At 36.3% G+C, this 19,105-nt stretch overlaps 1 protein-coding gene across 1 annotated transcript in view; it reads left to right on the top strand.

The window, feature by feature from the left end:
• Positions 1-19,105, top strand: part of LOC140231150 (tyrosine-protein kinase CSK-like) — a 48,660-nt gene that overhangs the window by 521 nt on the left and 29,034 nt on the right. Inside the window, exon 2 of the mRNA XM_072311300.1 lies at positions 164-262. Within this exon, the coding sequence (XP_072167401.1) occupies positions 164-262 (99 nt within the window). The remainder of the gene's footprint in view (positions 1-163; positions 263-19,105) is intronic.

Here is a 19,105-nt window from a genome sequence, read left to right as displayed (position 1 = left end):
CGAATCCGCCACTGATTTTACATTCTGTTTACATGGTGTAGCACACTTGACTTGCAGCCACTTTGTTAACCGCTCTCTCGACACAAAGTTTACTTCCGTACCGACGTTTTACGGATACACTAACTTTTGTTCTTGGGTGGAATATTATGTGGGCTTAGTTTAGTTGGACGGAAGACGAGTGGATCTGTTGGTGGGACTTAGCAAGGATATTTCCGGCTTATTAACAGTAATTGACAGGACATTTTCGACACCAAATTATCAGGTTCGTGTCCATATTGTTCTTTATTTCGTTCTTCTCTGTATTTTTGTCAATATTCGTCGCTTTTGTGTTTCATATTTCTTACTTAAATTGCGATATATCCTCATAGTTTCACACCAGTCCCATGTACTGAGTTACCTGTGATGTGATGTGGTTTCGATTTAGAAGAGTGCTGTGTAGTGTGGTGTACTTTGTCCTTGTACGTACGCGCATGTTCCTAAATTATGAAGTTAACACAGAATGTGTTGAGCTCCACCATAATTTAATAGATGTGCAACTCCTCTGGATTTAAGAGATGATCAGAAGGACCAAGACTCGAGAGTACAGAAGCTAAAAGAAATTGTATGTTATCACCCAATGAATCGTACGACTACGAGTAATGCAAGCCGCTCATGTATGATTTGACTTACAGTAACATGTCACATGTGTTACAACAGTGCCATCCAAAGGTGTGTTGGATCGCGTGTGCATTCAGTGCACACCTGATGCAGCTTGCAGAGAGCTACCTCTGGGTGTGTGTGTGCTGTGTATGTACATACGTACGTGCTTATCACAAGGTTCGTCTGATCAGTGAGCAGCTGCAGCAAACTGAGCTGTCGCTTGCGATAGCTCTTCAACACATATCACACATATCACCACTCTGTACAGTATACCTCTACATATTGGATATAGTCATGCTCACAAATCACGTACGTCTTGGCTAATCAGTTTGAAAACGCAGAACAACCAGACTCTACTAAATTTCTATCTGCTATTATTAGTTTACATGTGGATTGGTTATAATCTTATCGTTGTTTATTTAGAAGATCTATATTTCAAAAGTGCACTTGCGATGCTCGAGTCACTAGTGGCACTGAGAAGTCGATTGTGAATACATGTCCGCTTTAATAGGCCTAACTAACATTACTGTGGTAGCGGTGTATTACGAATACCCGATCGACAAAAAGGGCGTGCAAAAAAATTTCGGAAGACTCTCATTTGGCCATCTATGCATGTACAAATAGTAGTAATGTGGCATCAATTCCAAGCCTGTGGCTGTAAAGGTTGTAGCTTGTACATTTCACGCGAGCTGCGTGCACCTGCTCTTGACAATCGACTGCATTTTCTTCGAACCACGCTCGCCACGCCGGCTCTCCTGGCTGACAATCGCGATGCTCTCTGCTCCCCGAATTTTACCGTCGGGGCTATGCCTGTGCATACGCAGAGTTCGTACAATGTAGGTATGTAGGGCGCTCAATATGGTACCTGCGAATCGAATGTAGACTGAATACTGAGCACGTACATACGCACGCAGCTCACACAGGGTATGACAACACAAGGGGGAGTGGCTTCTGCACTTATTACGTGTATTTTCTTACCGCTGTACGCTCATTATCCGATTTTCCTTTTTCGGCGTTGTTTGCAAACATGATTTGGACACATTTTCATGCGTGCTCATTAAAAAAGGGGGTAATATTGCTGTGATTTGAAAGTTGAATTTCTCGAGATAGAAACATAATTTCGCCATGAAATTTGAAATATGTCTTAATGATATAATTCTCTTTCATATAAAATAGTTCACAATTCGTTTTTCACAGAATTTCAAAAGTTACAAAAATGCTCCAGACACCCTACTCATAGATAGAAAAAAAGATACAAAGTGTGCTCTGCATTTGGAGCATCATCACCTGTCATAGGAGAGTCAAAAAGGATGATAGCCTTGACTTGCAGACAAAAGATGTAATTTCTTATAAAATGTATAATAAATGCATTCATCATCCTGTAGTATCATTCTCTTTTTTTATCTTTCTTTGAGAACGATTTGCCAACATTTCTTTGTATAATGTAAAGCTAGGAAGCTAGCGAGTTATGATTTTGTACAATACATACTTAGTTTTCAGTGGTTTATACTCTTGAGAGTGACCTTCACTCTCATGAGTGAATGAAGTTTCATCCCTTGCCATTGTAAGCTATAGCAGCATGTGTCATTGAACCACACAATGCTGAACCTAGCACACACACACACACACAAACACACACACATGGAGCTGCAGTGAAGATGCAGTACATCTGCGACATTGGGTAATATATGTTTTCATACAGGGGCTTGTCGATGATTATACTCTATGCTTGATATCATTGGATGTAAGTGCAATTCCATCCTATGTTCAAGTTCACTTTTATTGTGATAGATATGATAAACTCAATAAATATAAAGGTAGAAGTGTCATCAAAATTGAGTATATAAGGAAATCATGAAAATTTGTTGAAGATGTCTTCTGGGAATACCTGTAGTTATGTTCGTTGCAACCACGCTTGCAGAGTTGATGAAGAGGTGATGTTCAGTTGTTGCCTCACAGCTCACCTATTTGGTTGAACACAAAAAGAATTTATTATAACATGAAAATCAGGTTTCGGATGATTATTACTCAGCAACCACACAGTGTATGCTTTCCTTGTAAAAGTCACCATTTACCAGAAATTAGATTATCAATTTGATGAAATGTGTGCAGGTTTGAAAGTCTTATGATGCCATGTATCACAGTCAATGGGGGTGTTGTGATTACGCCATAACCTCCTTCAATTCCATCTATGACTGCTGCTCAGATTAATGATTTGTGAAACAGTAATGAAACTTTGAAGTTCCATACAACTTTTCATGAAAACTTTGCAGTTTTCTGTATATTATTTTTTTCTGCTTCTTAAAGGGATGGTACCGTATTGGTGGAGATGAGAATTGGGCTTTTAACTTTTTGCGAGATACCAAGAAAACACTTATGAAATAGTACAGAGCATGGAGCTAGTAGCTCCATGTACAGAGCTAACCATTTTAAGAGGAATTCAAAGTTTGATGAAAATCGGGTTTGGAAGGACTGAAACATCCAAAAACAAAGTAAAACCAAGGAGGTATGAGAGAACCTCCTTGGTAAAACAAAGCGGTCGTAATAAAGTGTGGGTCCCACACTTATTAGAATTGTTCTGTTTTGGATATCTCGGCCATTTCAAAACCAATTTTCATCAAATAAACGTTGCATTCCTCGTGGAATTACATGCTCTTTCATATTTTGTAAGATGTTCCTCATTATCTCACCAAAAAGTGTTAGAAACCTGAAATTAGGTCTCAACCAAAACTATACGATCCCTTTAAAGCCAGCTTGAACAGGATGTGAATTTGGGCTTTATATGGTGTTCTGACACAGCATCATATTGGACCAGAGGAGACAGTCATATCTTCATCGGAACTGAAACCATGTATGACTGCACAATTTGAGACACTTCTTGATATCAGACCAAACTCACAAATCAAGTAGGAAATTTGTTTAGCAAAAATCAGATGGTATTTCTGAAGCATAGATTTTCTATGGTAAGGTGGATTGTTTCAAGTTGCAGAAAACAATGTATGAGCGTTACATTGAATTTGTAGAAATTTGCTTTAAAGAGAATCAAGCAAAATGAAACAAACAAAAATGAATTGGCAACGTGCGAGACCTTTTTCTTTTAAAACTTCTCCTTTTTCTATTGAAATGGATGTAAGCTTGAATAATTTTACAAAAAATATGAAGTGGCTTCACTAAAGTTTATCAACTGTTCGATGAGAATTTGCATGATAAGATGTAGCACATCATCAGCAGATTAAAGTGATGCTTCTTGAAAGGTCCCAACTTGCAGGAGTGCATCTTTTGCAAGACAAAACTGACCTTTTGAGGACCCAGTCAATGCATACTTGCACTGGATTTCTCGTTTCCCAAGCATTGTAGATAGCCAATTGATAGAAAGGTGATCTTGTAGTATATTAGCAATTTCAGTAGAAAGGTAGGGTTAAATGGCAGCATTAAGTACAGTCGACCTTGTTTAAGTCGACCTCGCATTTAAGTCAAAGGTCTTTTCAAGTCCTCTTCTCTTTATATTCTATTGATTTTAATCCTCAAAAATTCTCTAAGTTGAAGCTATTTCTTCAGTCCAAATAGATTCGACTTTAGGCAAGGTTGACTGTATAGCATACAATGTACATTAGACAGATGACATGTTGGTTTTTAGTCACTAATGACTGCTGTGTAACTGGCATATGAATTCAAGTCCTGTTTAGCTTTAAAGGGAAGCTCTGTCCTATGCTTCTCATGATGATGATTTTTTTTTTTCCTGCTGTAGAGTAAAATCAAACAAGCAAACACATGAAGATGTTGGTGTTACCATTTCTCAAGGTGTTCGTTGTCAGAAAATACTTGTTTTTATTTATCATCCAACTGGAGAGTCATGGTGAGACAGCATCTTTGCTTCATTTCAATTTGTGTCATAGATACTGACAGTATCCTTGGTCATCACAATCCTATAAGCACGTGTATGAGAGAGTAACAACTCATGCACGTAAAAGAACCCGCTTCATTCATTCATTCATCGCAAAGAGCAGGGTGTTTAAAACCCAGTGAAGTGGTCCCACCTCACATCCAACTGGACCCCATGGAAGACCAGCTTAACATAGAGCCCTGAATATGGGCTACCCAGCCATCTTCACAAATGGAAAACGAACAAACAAACAAACAAACATTTGATTTGATTCTTCTTTCCGAGGGTACATTGGTTTGTATTATGATTGTCCATCTTATGTATCAACTTTTGTGAATGGATGATGGAAAAATGACTGAAACAGCTGGCCCCTTTTTTGTGAAGAATTTTTCTGTGAAGACTACCACAATTTGGTACTAAGACAAAAAAGAAGAAGAAGAAGAAGAAGAAGAAGAAGAAGAAAACTGTCTTTCTGAAGTCTACTTTACCTGATGGAGTGCATTTTACATATTCTGAAAATTGTGAATTCCCACAGTGTATAATAGTACCCATAATTTGTAGCATTGGTTGTTTACTCCATAGATTCTCCAAAGATGAGAGTTTTTAAAAGCCATGTGTACATTTCTGTTCATCAACAACGTTAGTCATATTTTTTCTGATGAATACAATGTATCATATCCTGATATGCCAGTCATCTACATCAGCACAGATTTCTGAGAAATACATTTCTATGAATTCACATTGTTGCTAGTTTGGCATTGATACAACATTTGACAATTGTCCCGAGCTAGAGAAGAATTTCCTTTTTAAAATATCCATGTTTTGTGTCCATATATCACCATAAATTTCTGAATGATGTTATTTATCAAGTAGCTTTAGTGGTTTCCTTGTTCAGAAAAAGAAAAACAATATAACCACTAATGTTTTTTTCTGTACGTGAGGAACACTAGGCATTAAAAGTGCATACCACTCCTTTTGAAGTTGTTAATTTCAGAGCATTATGTTCAACATAATTGTGTGTTTTGAGAGAGATAGATATTTCATTGTTAGTCATTGTGCTACACAAATACATCTATTGTACTTCATTGTTAGTCATTCTGCTTAGCAAACACTTTTTTGTGTGTATTTAAAGATAGGTAGAGAATTGCAAGTTGAGAAATTGAAGATCTGGGTAAGTTTTTGATGCCATGCATGTGAATTTCGTAGCACACACAAAAACACTGCAGACTCCAGTTGAGATAGTGTACAGTATGGCTATTAAGTAACTGGCACCAGTTCTCAGTGTACAGTATAGCCAAGTTCCTGGTACAGGAAATTGTTACGAGTACGCACTGTGCAGTCACACCATACATGGCCATGGCGCAAATTTAATGCCATGCTACCTGGGTTAATTTGTTTTTATTGTATCATTGTAGAGAATCAAATACAAAAATTTCCTAAGTTTACTGACACATTTGATATCTTGTCCTAAATTCTAAGGAGAAAAAAAAAATTAAAGAAAAAGACAATGTATTTAACAAGAACTGTCATGTTGTGTAAGCTTGCAAGTCCATGAAATGTGGTTCTGATTGGATGAACATTTATCATACATCTATACAATCTGCTTGAACCCTACATGTGGTAATGTGCTCTTATAAAGAGGAATTTGACCTGAAATTTCTTCATTTTCTCTGTACATTCAAGGTCACACCAACTATAGTTTTAATCTTTCATTTCTTTGTGGCACTGGCTGTCACTGTGTGTCATTACAACATTAACAGCCCTATATAAAGGTTTATAATCTTGAGCAGAATCATTACATGATTCTCAAAAGAGAAAAATAAGTGATATTTTGCATTTTGATAAATGACCACACTATGCAGACAATGTCACTGTCATGTGACAAGTGCTTGCTATCTTTAGAAACACACAGGATCACTAACTTCCTGTCATCCAAATTGTCCCGATTCTTCTTCTTTTTTTCTTGGTACATGTATTTGCACAAATTTTGTGTTTGCTGTTGCATTATTTTTTGTCTGCCTTCTTTTGAAATGACTATTTTTGTTTTTCAGTGCAAGGTACTTGTGTAAGTTTTATTTGGTCACTGTCCCACATTTGAGCACAGACTCTCTTTTGGTTTTGTTTGGATAATAACCCATCGTCTGAAAAGGAACCTCCCAAGACAAGTGTACTTTAGAATATGATTGACAAATAACCCAGCAGTGGGGAATACAGACAGTTGTAATTTGTAATGAAGACACAGTTTGTTTCCATTGCATTTGAATGTGGAGACACAATGTATCAGTGTCACCTGTTTGCAGATCGTATTGTTTAACTGTCCGTAGTACTGTATGCCATGTGTCCACAGACCAGGAAGCCACGCAAAGCCATTCAAAGAACCCATTATGAGTACAACCAGGGAGGTGTTAGAAAAGGAGAGACAACTCTTCGTAATTCATGCAAACACATGTTTGGGTTCAAAGCATTACAATGGGATGTCTAGCATTCCACTATATGCTTTGAAGTCATGCTCTGCACCGCTCTAGTTGCAAGGCGAAGTTCGGAGACGAAGAATGCATTTCACCTTTCGTTGAAATACAAGCTTTATTTCCAAGTAAAGATTTAAATGAAATACTCGAATTGATTAAGAGTAGTTTAGGAAAGAATTCAATATTATAAACATGTATTTCTAGTTTCTTCGTAATGCGCAAATCGAAATGAAATGAAAATTAGGCCCTCTTAAAAACCTAATATTTTTCTATAGTGCGCACATTTCCGCATGTTAGTTTTCTATACTTTAATATGGGATATTTTGATCTTTCAAATAAAGTACTCCACCAAAGCGTGCTCCAGCGTGCTTTTAAACTATTTGCTGTTAAAATTGTCAGTTTTACACTGCATTTTGATTCGCTGCTCCAACTCAAGGTACACAAATTCATTGTTGCCATCACATTGAAAGAGAGAGAGCGAAATGCAGTAGGGGCAAGTATTTCTAGATGCGAGAGCGCTAGTCCCGATTATTGATGCTCTCTTTTGTCAAAGCACCTGATTTCCACCTGTAGTTAAGCGCATAACTTCTCGGCGGTGCCGCGCATCCTTCAAAGGAGAGCAGGAGTTGTCTCTCCTTTTCTAACACCTCCCTGGTACAACTGATGACAGCTACATTTGTACATGTACCGGTATGCTTTAGAAAATCTGCAAAATATCTTGTTTAAAACTGCCTCCATCTGAACTTTTTTTTTCCATCTTCTTCTTCTTCTTCTTATTATTATTATTGTTATTATTATTATTATTATTATCATTATCATTATTATTATTATTATTGTTATTATTATTATTATTATTATTATTATTATTATTATTATCATTATTATTATTATTGTAATTATAATTATCATCATTTTTATTATTTTAGTCATTTTAATATTATGAACTGACGTAGACTAAGATACAGTGTATCTTGCATATTTACATTCTACTTCATCAGATTAATTGTGGCCATTGGTGTTTCAATTTTCAGTTTTCAAATACAGTACTTTGTTGTTTTCATGCCCTGGGCCATGTATTCCATCTTTTCACATAAAACTATTAATTTTTCTCTCTCTCTCCCTCTTGATATTGATATGTATCATTCTGTCTATCAGTCTGTGTATCTTTTCATCATGACACCCACTTTTCTCATTCTTAACATTCTTCTCAGCTCATCTCCTTTGTGTATAATACTTTTGTCTTTTCCCTTATTTTTAAAGGCCGACCATATTTGACTTTTGATAACCAATGTATGCTTGAATGTGTCCTACAAATATCATGTATGTCATCAGTGTCTATTTTGCATGAATTTATCACACTGTTTTCAAATGTATTTTTTTTTTCTCGACAAATGCCAACTTGGTGTGATATTCAGGTATTAGGCATTCCAAAACAAAGCACAAATCATATTACATGGGTGTCGAAAGTGGAATACATGTGGTTGTTCATAAACCACGATGAGTTCCTTCTAAAATTAGCACTATATTAAAGTGCTCCATACTGTTAATTGTTTACTATTCGCATGGAGAAAACACATATCTTCAAAAGTGAAACTTCTCATATTTCTGAATGGATCTGAGAAAGATGCAATGAAAAATGATAGATTTATTTTAGTATTTAAAAAAAAAAGATTATGACAATATTTTCAAGTATTTTTTCAGAAAGTGATATTACTACGCTCTGAAATAACACAATCTCCTTGTTGTTTGTGTTTGGCAACATTGCATCTGCAAGAAGTATGTACAAACTGAGCCATTTTGTAACAGATTTTTTTTTTTTTTTTTCATTTGATCCTTCAAATTTCTGTTTCAGATCCGTCAGTTTTCATTTTTGTTGTGATGAATAGAAAGTACTTCCCAAGATGTTGCCTTATGAATTTTGCAATTTAGGAAAAATGTATACTTACTACATACAGTGTTGGGTTTCCTGTGAAGTTATGGCCAAGTGATATTTCCATAGTGATTACATTCATTTGTTTATCATGTGGTTACAATTTTATAGAAATTACACTTTACAATTTCATAGTAATTACACTTTAACAGTTTCATGTGTTTTTTTATGAACAGGAAAACTTCTTGCCAACAATCGCTTGTAGAGCTCTTGCATATTTTGTTGTTCAAATGGATTGAAACAGCTCAAATTTGGCAGTATAGGGTACTGTCTCTCTCTCTCTCTCTCTCACCCACTCTTTTTAACAGTACTGGGCTCTGTTTTATATGAAGAGTTATAATTGATTATATAGTTGATTTCTCTCATAAGTCTATGGCAGCCTGTATCGTAAGGAAATTTATACTCAATTATAATATATTTTGATAAAGTGGGGCCCAGATCTACAATGTATGTACACTGTACTCTGGAACATGTACAACATCTTTCATGAAGTATGTGTTGCTTTTTTGTTCCCATGCTTATTTCCTGGGATGAAATAATGGTTACAGTTTATTATTCCAAAAGCTTACAAATCTGAAAATGAAATAAGGTTTGCACTTCCAAAGAATTGCTAAATATTCCAAAGTTTTGTTCCGAAAGTTTCCTATTAATCGAAAATGAAATAAAGTTCGTAATTCTGAAGGTTTGTTATTGTACACACCTTCTGTCCATTTTCTGATTAATAAACCTTTGGAATATTTAACAAACCTTACATGTATATCATGTTTGGATAAACAAGCCTTCGGAACAGTGCCACAAATATCCAGATTCATGAACCCTACTGTAAAATTGGATATTTTTGCGCGACTAATTTTTTGTGCTCGGCTGGGTAAGAAGAGTTTCACGTGTTTTTAATGCCATGGAATCCAGACATCAACTGCTGGAATATATGAGTATGGCAAGCAAAAATATTTGCATGCTTTTATTTTTGCGCTGGTTTCGGATTGCACGAAATGCGTGAAAATTTCAACACCGTGAAAATTTCCACTTTTACAGTATTTCATTTTTGGATTAATAAGCATCCAAGTATAGGGAATTTGTGTGTTTTGGAATAACAAACTGTATTTCCTTTTCAGATTAGCAAAACTTCAGAATCATGGACATCACCCAAAATGATAAAATCTTACACTGTTGATATGATTACCCTACACATTTTCCAGAACCATAATGTGGTGGTTTGATGCTGTACACATGTATGTTGTTATTATAGTTTCATACAGTTCATTGCTGGTATAATGTAAGGTATGGTAGAAAAAAAAAAACTTTTCTCCTACTTGAGCCCTATTTTGGCCATACAGTGTATATCATTGTTTATTTTAGGTGCAAATTTCTCAAAAGGATTCAGAATTCTCAGTGTAAATTTGATCCTTAAATTTGCAATTATACATTCTAGAAGATTGAAGTTTATATGTTCTGTCTCATATTGGCAAATTTTTTTGTAATGTCTTTCTGAATTTGTGAAGATTTTGCAATTTACCTATCTCCTCAAATCCTTCTCAAATCTAGGATAGGCTGTAAAATTCAGAGCATACATTCAACTGTACTGATTAAGACAATGATTGGTAATTCTTGCAGCAAAATTACCCCAGAACATGATGTGTTTAGCAGTGTGTGCATTGTTTCATTATTGCTTCAGATGTAAAAATAGGACACATGTTTCTGACGTAATTTGTGATACCATCAGCATCATCTCATCAACTTCCTTAGTGCTTTTTTTTTTCCATCATACCAAGGATAGAACTGATTAAACCTGATCAAATTAGTAGATACAATCACAAGAAATTTCCCTTGCTTAAAGTTCATGTGTCCCTTTTGCAGCCCTGAATATTAGATTCTTTTCATAAGCTGGTACATTGTACAGGTCAGTGATTGATATGAAAGACCTTTCCTCAGAATTATAAAACTGGAAACGTCATTATTATAGAAAGGAATGAATTGTGTAGATTTCCGATGAATTCCAACCGTTTTTCTCTGTACAAAAGGGGAACATATTTTCAAGTGATATGGAGTTAGTTTTTCATTTCTTTCTTCTTCTTTTTTTTTTTTACTTTTAGGTGTAGTTCTGTAAGATTTCATATAAATGATGTTGGGAGACATCATTCTTCAACCAAGGAGGTGTTTGTGATGTTTTCAAAAGAGATAGACATATGGCATTTAAAGCAAAAAATATCCTGTGTCACATGGATGATTTCCAAACTGCAAAGTCTGCCTTTGAGCACATACAACTATGATAGTCTTCGACCAAGATGTCACCAAATTGCACAAAATTTTGCTGGTTTAATTCATATCACAGAACTAACAAATTATTAAACTCCTCTGAAAAACTGATCAAAATTGGTTTACCAAAATCCTAACAAATTGCCCCCTTTCATGGAGCAAATTTCTTCCATGAAAATGTAGACCCCTACCCTTGCAAAAGTTTGACCTTCATTGTCATTGGTTTTGAAAGCTACTCTCCAGTCTATGGTAAAGTGGCCATTTATTGTACTTCATCTGATTCGAAAGTGTCTTTTTTGCTATTAATACAATATTTGTTAAAACCTTACAGTGAAACTTTAGACTCTCATTACTTCCTAGCTGTGTGGAATTATTAAGAGGAAACACGCCATTCTTTGTGATTGATTGTACTCTATTCACAACAGCCCACATGGCATAGAATTGTGAAATCAACAACAACAACAACACTATAAATATAAGGCTTGTTATGTGCAAGCCACAATGAAAACTTGTATGGTTTGTATGTCACATGTTATGAATTTGCTTGATTCTGTACGAGCTGAAATTTTCGCGGTGGTTTTATTTTCACGAATTTTGCGAATCGCCTTTGAACCGCAAAAATAACAACACGTGAAAATAACGCGCAAATACAATGTAAGTAAGTTCAGTTTGTGATAGACCGTCGCATCCGCGAAATTAACAACACGCGAAAATGTCCTCCAAGTAGCAATTCGCGAAAATATATGTACGCGAAAATTTCAGCTCGTACAGTAGTGTGCTGTGTTTGGAAGGCAACTGGAAGTTGCAGTCAATCATGAAATGCAAAGAAATGAGGGGAAATTTAAGTGATATTATCATATTTTGAGGATTAATTCATGAATGCAGTTAACTGTAGCCAATAACACTCTTTTTGTGCTTCACAACTGCATCTAATTGATCACCCCGAACTCTTAAATTTCTTCATCGATTCTACATTGTAATTCACTGATTTTATGTCACAAAGAGAGAAGAAAGGAGGTAGCAATTAAAACTTTATAGTTTGCTTCATATGTTGTTCTATGTGTACAGTGTCTGTTCGAATTTTGAGCATCTCACAAATCAATATGGAGGCCTCTTGTTTCACAAGACAGATCATTCATCAAAAAAAAAAAAAAAATCCAGATAATCTATTTGCTTGACTCTCCTGGTATACAGGAGAATCTGTAGATGCGCACTGGCATTTGGGACTCTACAGGAAGCCCCCATTTGCAAAGTTTTTGCAGCGAAATGCCATGACACTTCTTGAATGGATCATATTTGACGTCCCTGTAGATGCTGTCAAATTTGATATCTCACACTCCTCCCTCGAAGAACAGATCAGCTCTGCTTGAGCTGTATCACAGGTTTTTTTTTTCTTTTTTTTTCATATGATAATGTTCTTGCTCTAGTTCATGTAGCGCCTTTATCAAACTGCCTTCAAATACCAAAAAAAAAAAAAAAGGGGGATTACATTGGATATTTAAATGAAATGATATTATGGAGCAACTGCAAATTCTGCAATGATTTCCCCATTGGGCAAGTGAATCATCAATTTAGTTTCTCCCTTTTCAAAGCAGCAAATGTAAAAAAAAAAAACAACAAAAAAACACTGACTTATATTACCAATAAGGGCTTTTATTGCCTTTTTTTTGGGGGGGGGGGGGCAAGCAAGATTTTATAATTGGATACTTTCCAATTACCCAAGTCAGCAAGCAAATGTCCTTTCCAACATCAATTGCATTGTCTTTGCTCATGCCTACATTGTATACCTTTTATACATCTCTCATCCTTGGATAGTCTCCAATCCCTTCATAAATTTGTGTAATTTGATCATTTTTATGTGCATTTTGGACAACAATAATTGGTGAAGTCATGATGTTGCTTGTCAAGGCAGGTGTGATAAATCTATAATCACCCACAAGTGATTTTTTTTTTCTTAATCTCTATCTTTATTTTTATTTGCTGTGAGCAAGTGGAAAATATTTTTTTTTTTTCTTTTCATACCACAGTATAATAAAATACAACCTCAGCAGATGTTATAAAATGTCTGGAGCATTGTCTGGATGGAGACTTTGAACAACTGTAGCATGAGTATGATTTGTTGTGGCATTACAATCTGAAAATTGTTCTTTTACAATATCCATTTTCATATGCAGTTATACATGTTTGCAAGTTTCATGAAACTTCTTAGTTTGAGTTTATGTACCAGAATAAAGTAATTTTAGAATATCTTATCAATTTTGAAATGTTGATTCGCGTTGCCAAATGTTTCAGCAGACAGGTGCCAAGATGAAATTCATGCTTCTTTGTTGTTGTTTTTTTTTTTAAATGAAAAACAGCAGTGATTATGCATGAAACATATCAATGTAGTACAATGTACTTCACGAACTTACAGATGTTCTTGTAATCATAATACATTTAAGAAGGGTATGCATACTAAGAGAGCTGCGTGGCAGTACTAAACAAAAAGGAATGAACTTGTTACATTCAGGCTTCTGAGTGTCATTGGCATTTTGACATTTGGGTGCAATATAATATGTCCCCTCGCGATGATGCAACATTTGAAATTTCCCCAGTGTCTCATCAGCTCTTCACAATGTGTGAGCAAAGGAGAGATGACTCTGTGTCATTTTCTGTACCATCTTTACTTTTTCTTCTGTAGTTTGAATTCTAAGTCTGCAGACTTTTTTTGTGTGTCTTTTCCATCAACCACCAATGGAAATTGCACATGAAATAAAGTGTCCAGCCCAGTGGACAATGTTCAGCTCTACAAGCTGTGTAGTTCTCTATGGACAGTGTACTCCATGGACAATGAATGTCCAGCTCTGGACAGTATCCATCTGTATGGCCATTGAACCAGAACCTTGACCAGAACCTTGGGACAGTGTTCTGAACTGTGGAAAGTGTCAGGAAGTATAGACGATGTCACTGTCAAGAACTGTAAAAAGGACATAGTCTATAATAACTAATGACAGGTCTTCAAGGAGCTCTGAGTCTCTTCTCCCTCTTCCATTCTTCATCTCCTCCCTCTCCACCTTTTGAGTCAATTCCTCTCCAGATTCAATTAACCATTCAATAGCCGTGGTCACACTGGCAAACGATCACAAAGTTTAAGATGGCGATCTTTAAGATCTTGGAAGTTTTGCCAGCATGACTGCAAACTTTACAAAAACTTCTTGCAAAACTTCTCACGAATTTGCCCATATACCACTTAAACGAAGGAAATTTCCAGGACCCCTACCGATGTCTTATTGATCTTCGGGCAGTGTAAATGCTAGCAACTCAAACTACACGAAGTTTGTCATGTGACCAGTCCACCGTCTGTTTGCAGATGGAGCCTCCAAAGCACACCACCATTGTGATGTACGTGTGTGCATTGTTGTACATCACAATCACTAGCTTTCATACGGCACACTCTTTCTTCTTTTGCTCATGCGCGCCAGTGATCCAAACTTCCGAACTAAAACACATCAAGAAGTTTGATGGCTGCCAGTGTGAAGGGATGAGCAAACTTTGTGGAGACTTTGCGATCTTAAACTTTATCTCAGACATTGCGATCTTTTGCTGACTAGTGTTATCACGGATAGTGATACATTGTAAGTAGGGTAGATCAGATAGACTGAAGGGCAGAGTTCTTACAAAAATATGAAAATCAAACCCATGTTTAGAGAAAAGTCGTGGGTATTTTAGTTTTTCATTGAATGTTTAAAATCACAGCATACTGATTCTGGTGGCAACTGCATAATTTTTCAAATTTGATAGAATGATGAGGTGATGATGTCATCAACTCAACACTCTCTTTGGTTTCTAGTGGAGAGCTTTTCTGGTCGGTAGGAGATTTTGTGAGTTGCGCTGATGTCGTAATCGCCACATGACATCGAATTTGTAAATTTTGTCATTGTGACCAGTACTAAAATCTTCCATATTGTGAGACATGAAAGACATTAAGAAACCATATCTTTCTTAATTTCACATTGGACCGTGATGAAACTCCTAAAGCCTGTGTGATTCTATGTCAGGTACTTGTGAAAGACAACTTGAAAGTAGAGAAGAATTGCACTTTCAGTATTTGTCTCTCTCTCTCATTCTTTCTACATATATCTCTCCCAACTCTCTCATACAGCCATTCTCTATGTAGCACACACACACGCACGCGCACACACACACACACACACACACACACAAACACACACACGCACACACACACGTTTTCACTCCCACAAAACCATTCTTTCTACATCACTCTTCTCATTGATAAAACTTCCTGGTTTTTGACACGTACTACATACATGTATGTAACGGAGGGGAGAGCGTACATGTATGGCTACATTATCGTAAGGGCATTCACATTTCCTAGGTATGCGCATGTTGGTGTCTCTGTGGTATTTTTAGACGTATCTGTTACACGTATCTAATTGCATACAGTATATCATGGCTCGTTCAAATACTGTGGTGCCTACATGATATTCTGCGACTGCTGTAATTTTGTGATGTAATTTTATATAATGATTATGATATGCCGCTCTTTAGGGCTAAAGTCAACCATGTGATAGGACCCATTCTATCAACATTTGTTTTTAGAAAGCAATATTGATATGAACATCAATTTGTTATCCAAGAGTTTTTTTTTTCTCTCTCTGATACATGTACAAAGACTTCTAGGCTTTGTATAGATTTTGAAGATTTACATGTTATATACCGGTAATGTGATGGTTAACTTTTAGATTTATCATGTGGTACTTTGTTCAGCGGGTTCATACAGTAAGTTTTGAAGTATAGTGTGTGGTAAGTTGGTAAGCCCTAAATTGCAAAACCCTAGGGATTAAGGCACTTCCCACATTCTTTCAAAGATGAATGGGATTGAATTTTTGGACACATGATTGCACAAAGGTGCAAGATATATGATGTACAAAATAATGATTGTGTTTGTCAGACACAGGAAGCAGTATGATAGAAATGGTTTTGTTGAGAGAAGAACATCTGCCATGTATTCAAAAACAGTTTTTATTGATTACAAACAAAAAGGCTGACATATTTCAGCAATCTTGTGAGGTGCAAAGTGCATCTTGCAGGTGCTTAATGAAGCATTGCCATGATAACTGAAATATTTTTTGACCAAATATTTGGCTTAAACTATTCTTCTACAAACAAGAAACAGTGAGCAATATTGCTCATTGTTTTGTCTTGCAAACTGAAAGATTTTTTTTTTTTTTTAACCAAGATTCTGTTTTGTTAATTTGCTTCAAATGGTTTTACTAAGAGTCTCCATTTGAGTGGAGTGTATGAGATTAACAGTTCTGATTTTTCTGGTTAAGTATGCTTTTGGCTTCAATCCATACTGTCTGCAGTGGACCCACTAGTTAGTTCAGATGGAGATATCAGTGACTCATTGATTTCCCATGCGAAGCATGATTTGTTTTCACTCCCTTTTCTTGTCTACGCATTTCCACATCCAATACCCTCTTCCTTTCCAGGGTTCATGTTTTTTCTCCTCCCCCCCCCCCCCCGCTGCAAAAAAAAAAAAAAAAAACCAAAGAAACCCCCACAAAATGTCTCTAGAACTACAACTGTTTGTTGCATTGACTTCTCTCTCTTTCCTCTAACAGTGACATTTCTGTGATCAATGCAATTAACGTTTCTTGTGGAAAATAAAAATGTTGGGGTAAAATAGTTTCCAGACTTTTATCTTCTATCAAATTCCTTGGACATTAAGTGAATGCTTGCCTTGAAATCTGAGAGATACAGTTTATCTGTGTTCCATATTCATTGCAAATCATGCATTACACACAAAGTCATCAGGAAGCAACATTACAGGATCTGCTCAGAATTTTGCTTTCAAGACTTAGCCAAGACTGTAGTCAGTTTGATACACAGACATTTTATCTGGTAAGGTGACGTGGTATGTATGTATACAGTGCATGGGAGACTTGTTGAGTGTGAGCATATCGTGTTGTCATTTCAAGATTTTAAAGATCACCACATTTTTAAAAATTTTCATTTCTTCATCAGGGAATTCCCCTGTTACTTAGAAATTATGTTTTTAGGGGAGTCATCCTTGTGAAACTTTCAATATTGGTCATCATGAAAAAAAAAAAAAAAATCAGACAAAAACTAGAAAACCACTCCGAGAGCACAGACCTCCGCCAAGTAGCTACTTTCCACCGATGATCTTGCTCTTCCATAGAGATCAGTGATTTCCACCCATACGTATGCATGCTGAAAAATCGCCTGATTTCCTGATATAGAAGCCTTTGTTACTTCATAAACCCTCAGCTGTGCGGCGCGCCCAAGGCTCGACACTAACTTATTTTTCGGTGGCCCGATGGGGCCACCAAAATTATCAATTTCAAATTTTTGGTGGCCCGAGAAAAAAATTTGGTGGCCCGAAAAAAAAAAATTGATAAAGGTCCATTTTTTTTTTTTTTATAAGTCGCACACTCACTTCAAGCATTTATGCATTTCCGGCGCAAAAAGTTACAAATTTATTGACACACTTTTCAATAAATTTTGGTGGCCCGAGGTGGGCCACCAAATTTGCCCTTTTCTGAAATTTGGTGGCCCGACTTTCATTTTTGGTGGCCCCGGGCCACCGGGCCACCGTTAGTGTCGAGCCCTGGCGCCTCACCCTAGCAGAGATTACAGCACGCACTTTAGTTCGCCTATGAAAACCTAAAAAATGCACAGCTTGAACTCCCAAGTTCATTGACCCTACCTGCCAAAATATCGAAAATCCCTCATAAAATCCATAAAAATTTCCCGATCACTACCAAAATTTAATCATCTTTTCCTTGTGTCATTCTCAGCCTTCCCTGCAAGTTTCATCCAAATCCGTTAACAACTTTTTGAGTTATTTTGCACACGGACAAACAAACAAACAAACGGTAACGAAAACATAACCTCCTCCCTTAGCGGAGGTAACAAGTGTTATAGCACATTCACAGTACAAGACAGTCTCAAATTAAAAGTTTGATAGCCATTCAGCTTTGCACTGGATCTGCATTGTATGCTACTTGATACACATGTGTGCATATATCTGTGGTTATGCTCACTTGACTGCAATATGAATCTTACATATTCAGGACACAAGTGCACACAGCAACTGTAAGTATGCACGACTGCTATAGATATAGTGTGGTGGTTCCTTGATGCTTTATACAGCACTCTATACATTCCTGGCCATTGTTTTCTGATCTGCAATATAATTGAAAATTATAGTATTCTAGGGTAGGCCTACATGTATAATACAAATTATGTGTACCTAACCCTGTACTTGTCATTTACTAAAGTGATTAACCAGTGCAATTTTGTACCATACCCCTGTAAAAATCCCATTTGTATAAAAAACCCAAATGTGAAGTGTATCGTCTTCCAATTAGGCCCCTCTTTACCTCTGCCAAGGGAGGAGGTAATGTTTTCATTACTCTTTGTTTGTTTGTTTGTTTGTCTGTGTGCAAAATAACTCAAAAAGTTGTGCACAGGTTTGGATGAAACTTGCAGGAAAGGTTGAATATATGAGACAAGGAATTTGCAGATGATTAAATTTTGGTAGTGATCCTGAAATTTTTAGTTCTGCACTCTCAGAGTGCTTTTCTAGTTGTTTTCATGCAATCATTTGGTAACATACTTTGCACCTCCTCCTGTGCGTCGGTGTGTATGTGCTATAAAAAAACTTTCATTTACCAGTATTTAGGTGTCTTGCAGGAGATAGCCACACTATAGCCCGCATATTTGTATAGTTATGGCTGTCACATTCAGTGATGAACTAATCTATGGGGCTTTAAAGGGATGGTACAGTATTGGTGGAGATGAGAATTGGGCTTTTAAGTTTTTGCAAGATACCAAGAAAACACTTATGAAATAGTACAGAGCATACCATTTTAAGAGGAATTCAAAGTTTATTTGATGAAAATG

This window comes from Diadema setosum, chromosome 7 (genome assembly GCF_964275005.1).
Source record: "Diadema setosum chromosome 7, eeDiaSeto1, whole genome shotgun sequence".
NCBI classification, from domain to species: domain Eukaryota; kingdom Metazoa; phylum Echinodermata; class Echinoidea; order Diadematoida; family Diadematidae; genus Diadema; species Diadema setosum.
Note: the sequence above shows the minus strand (reverse complement) of the source record. Positions and strands in the feature narration are given on the sequence as shown.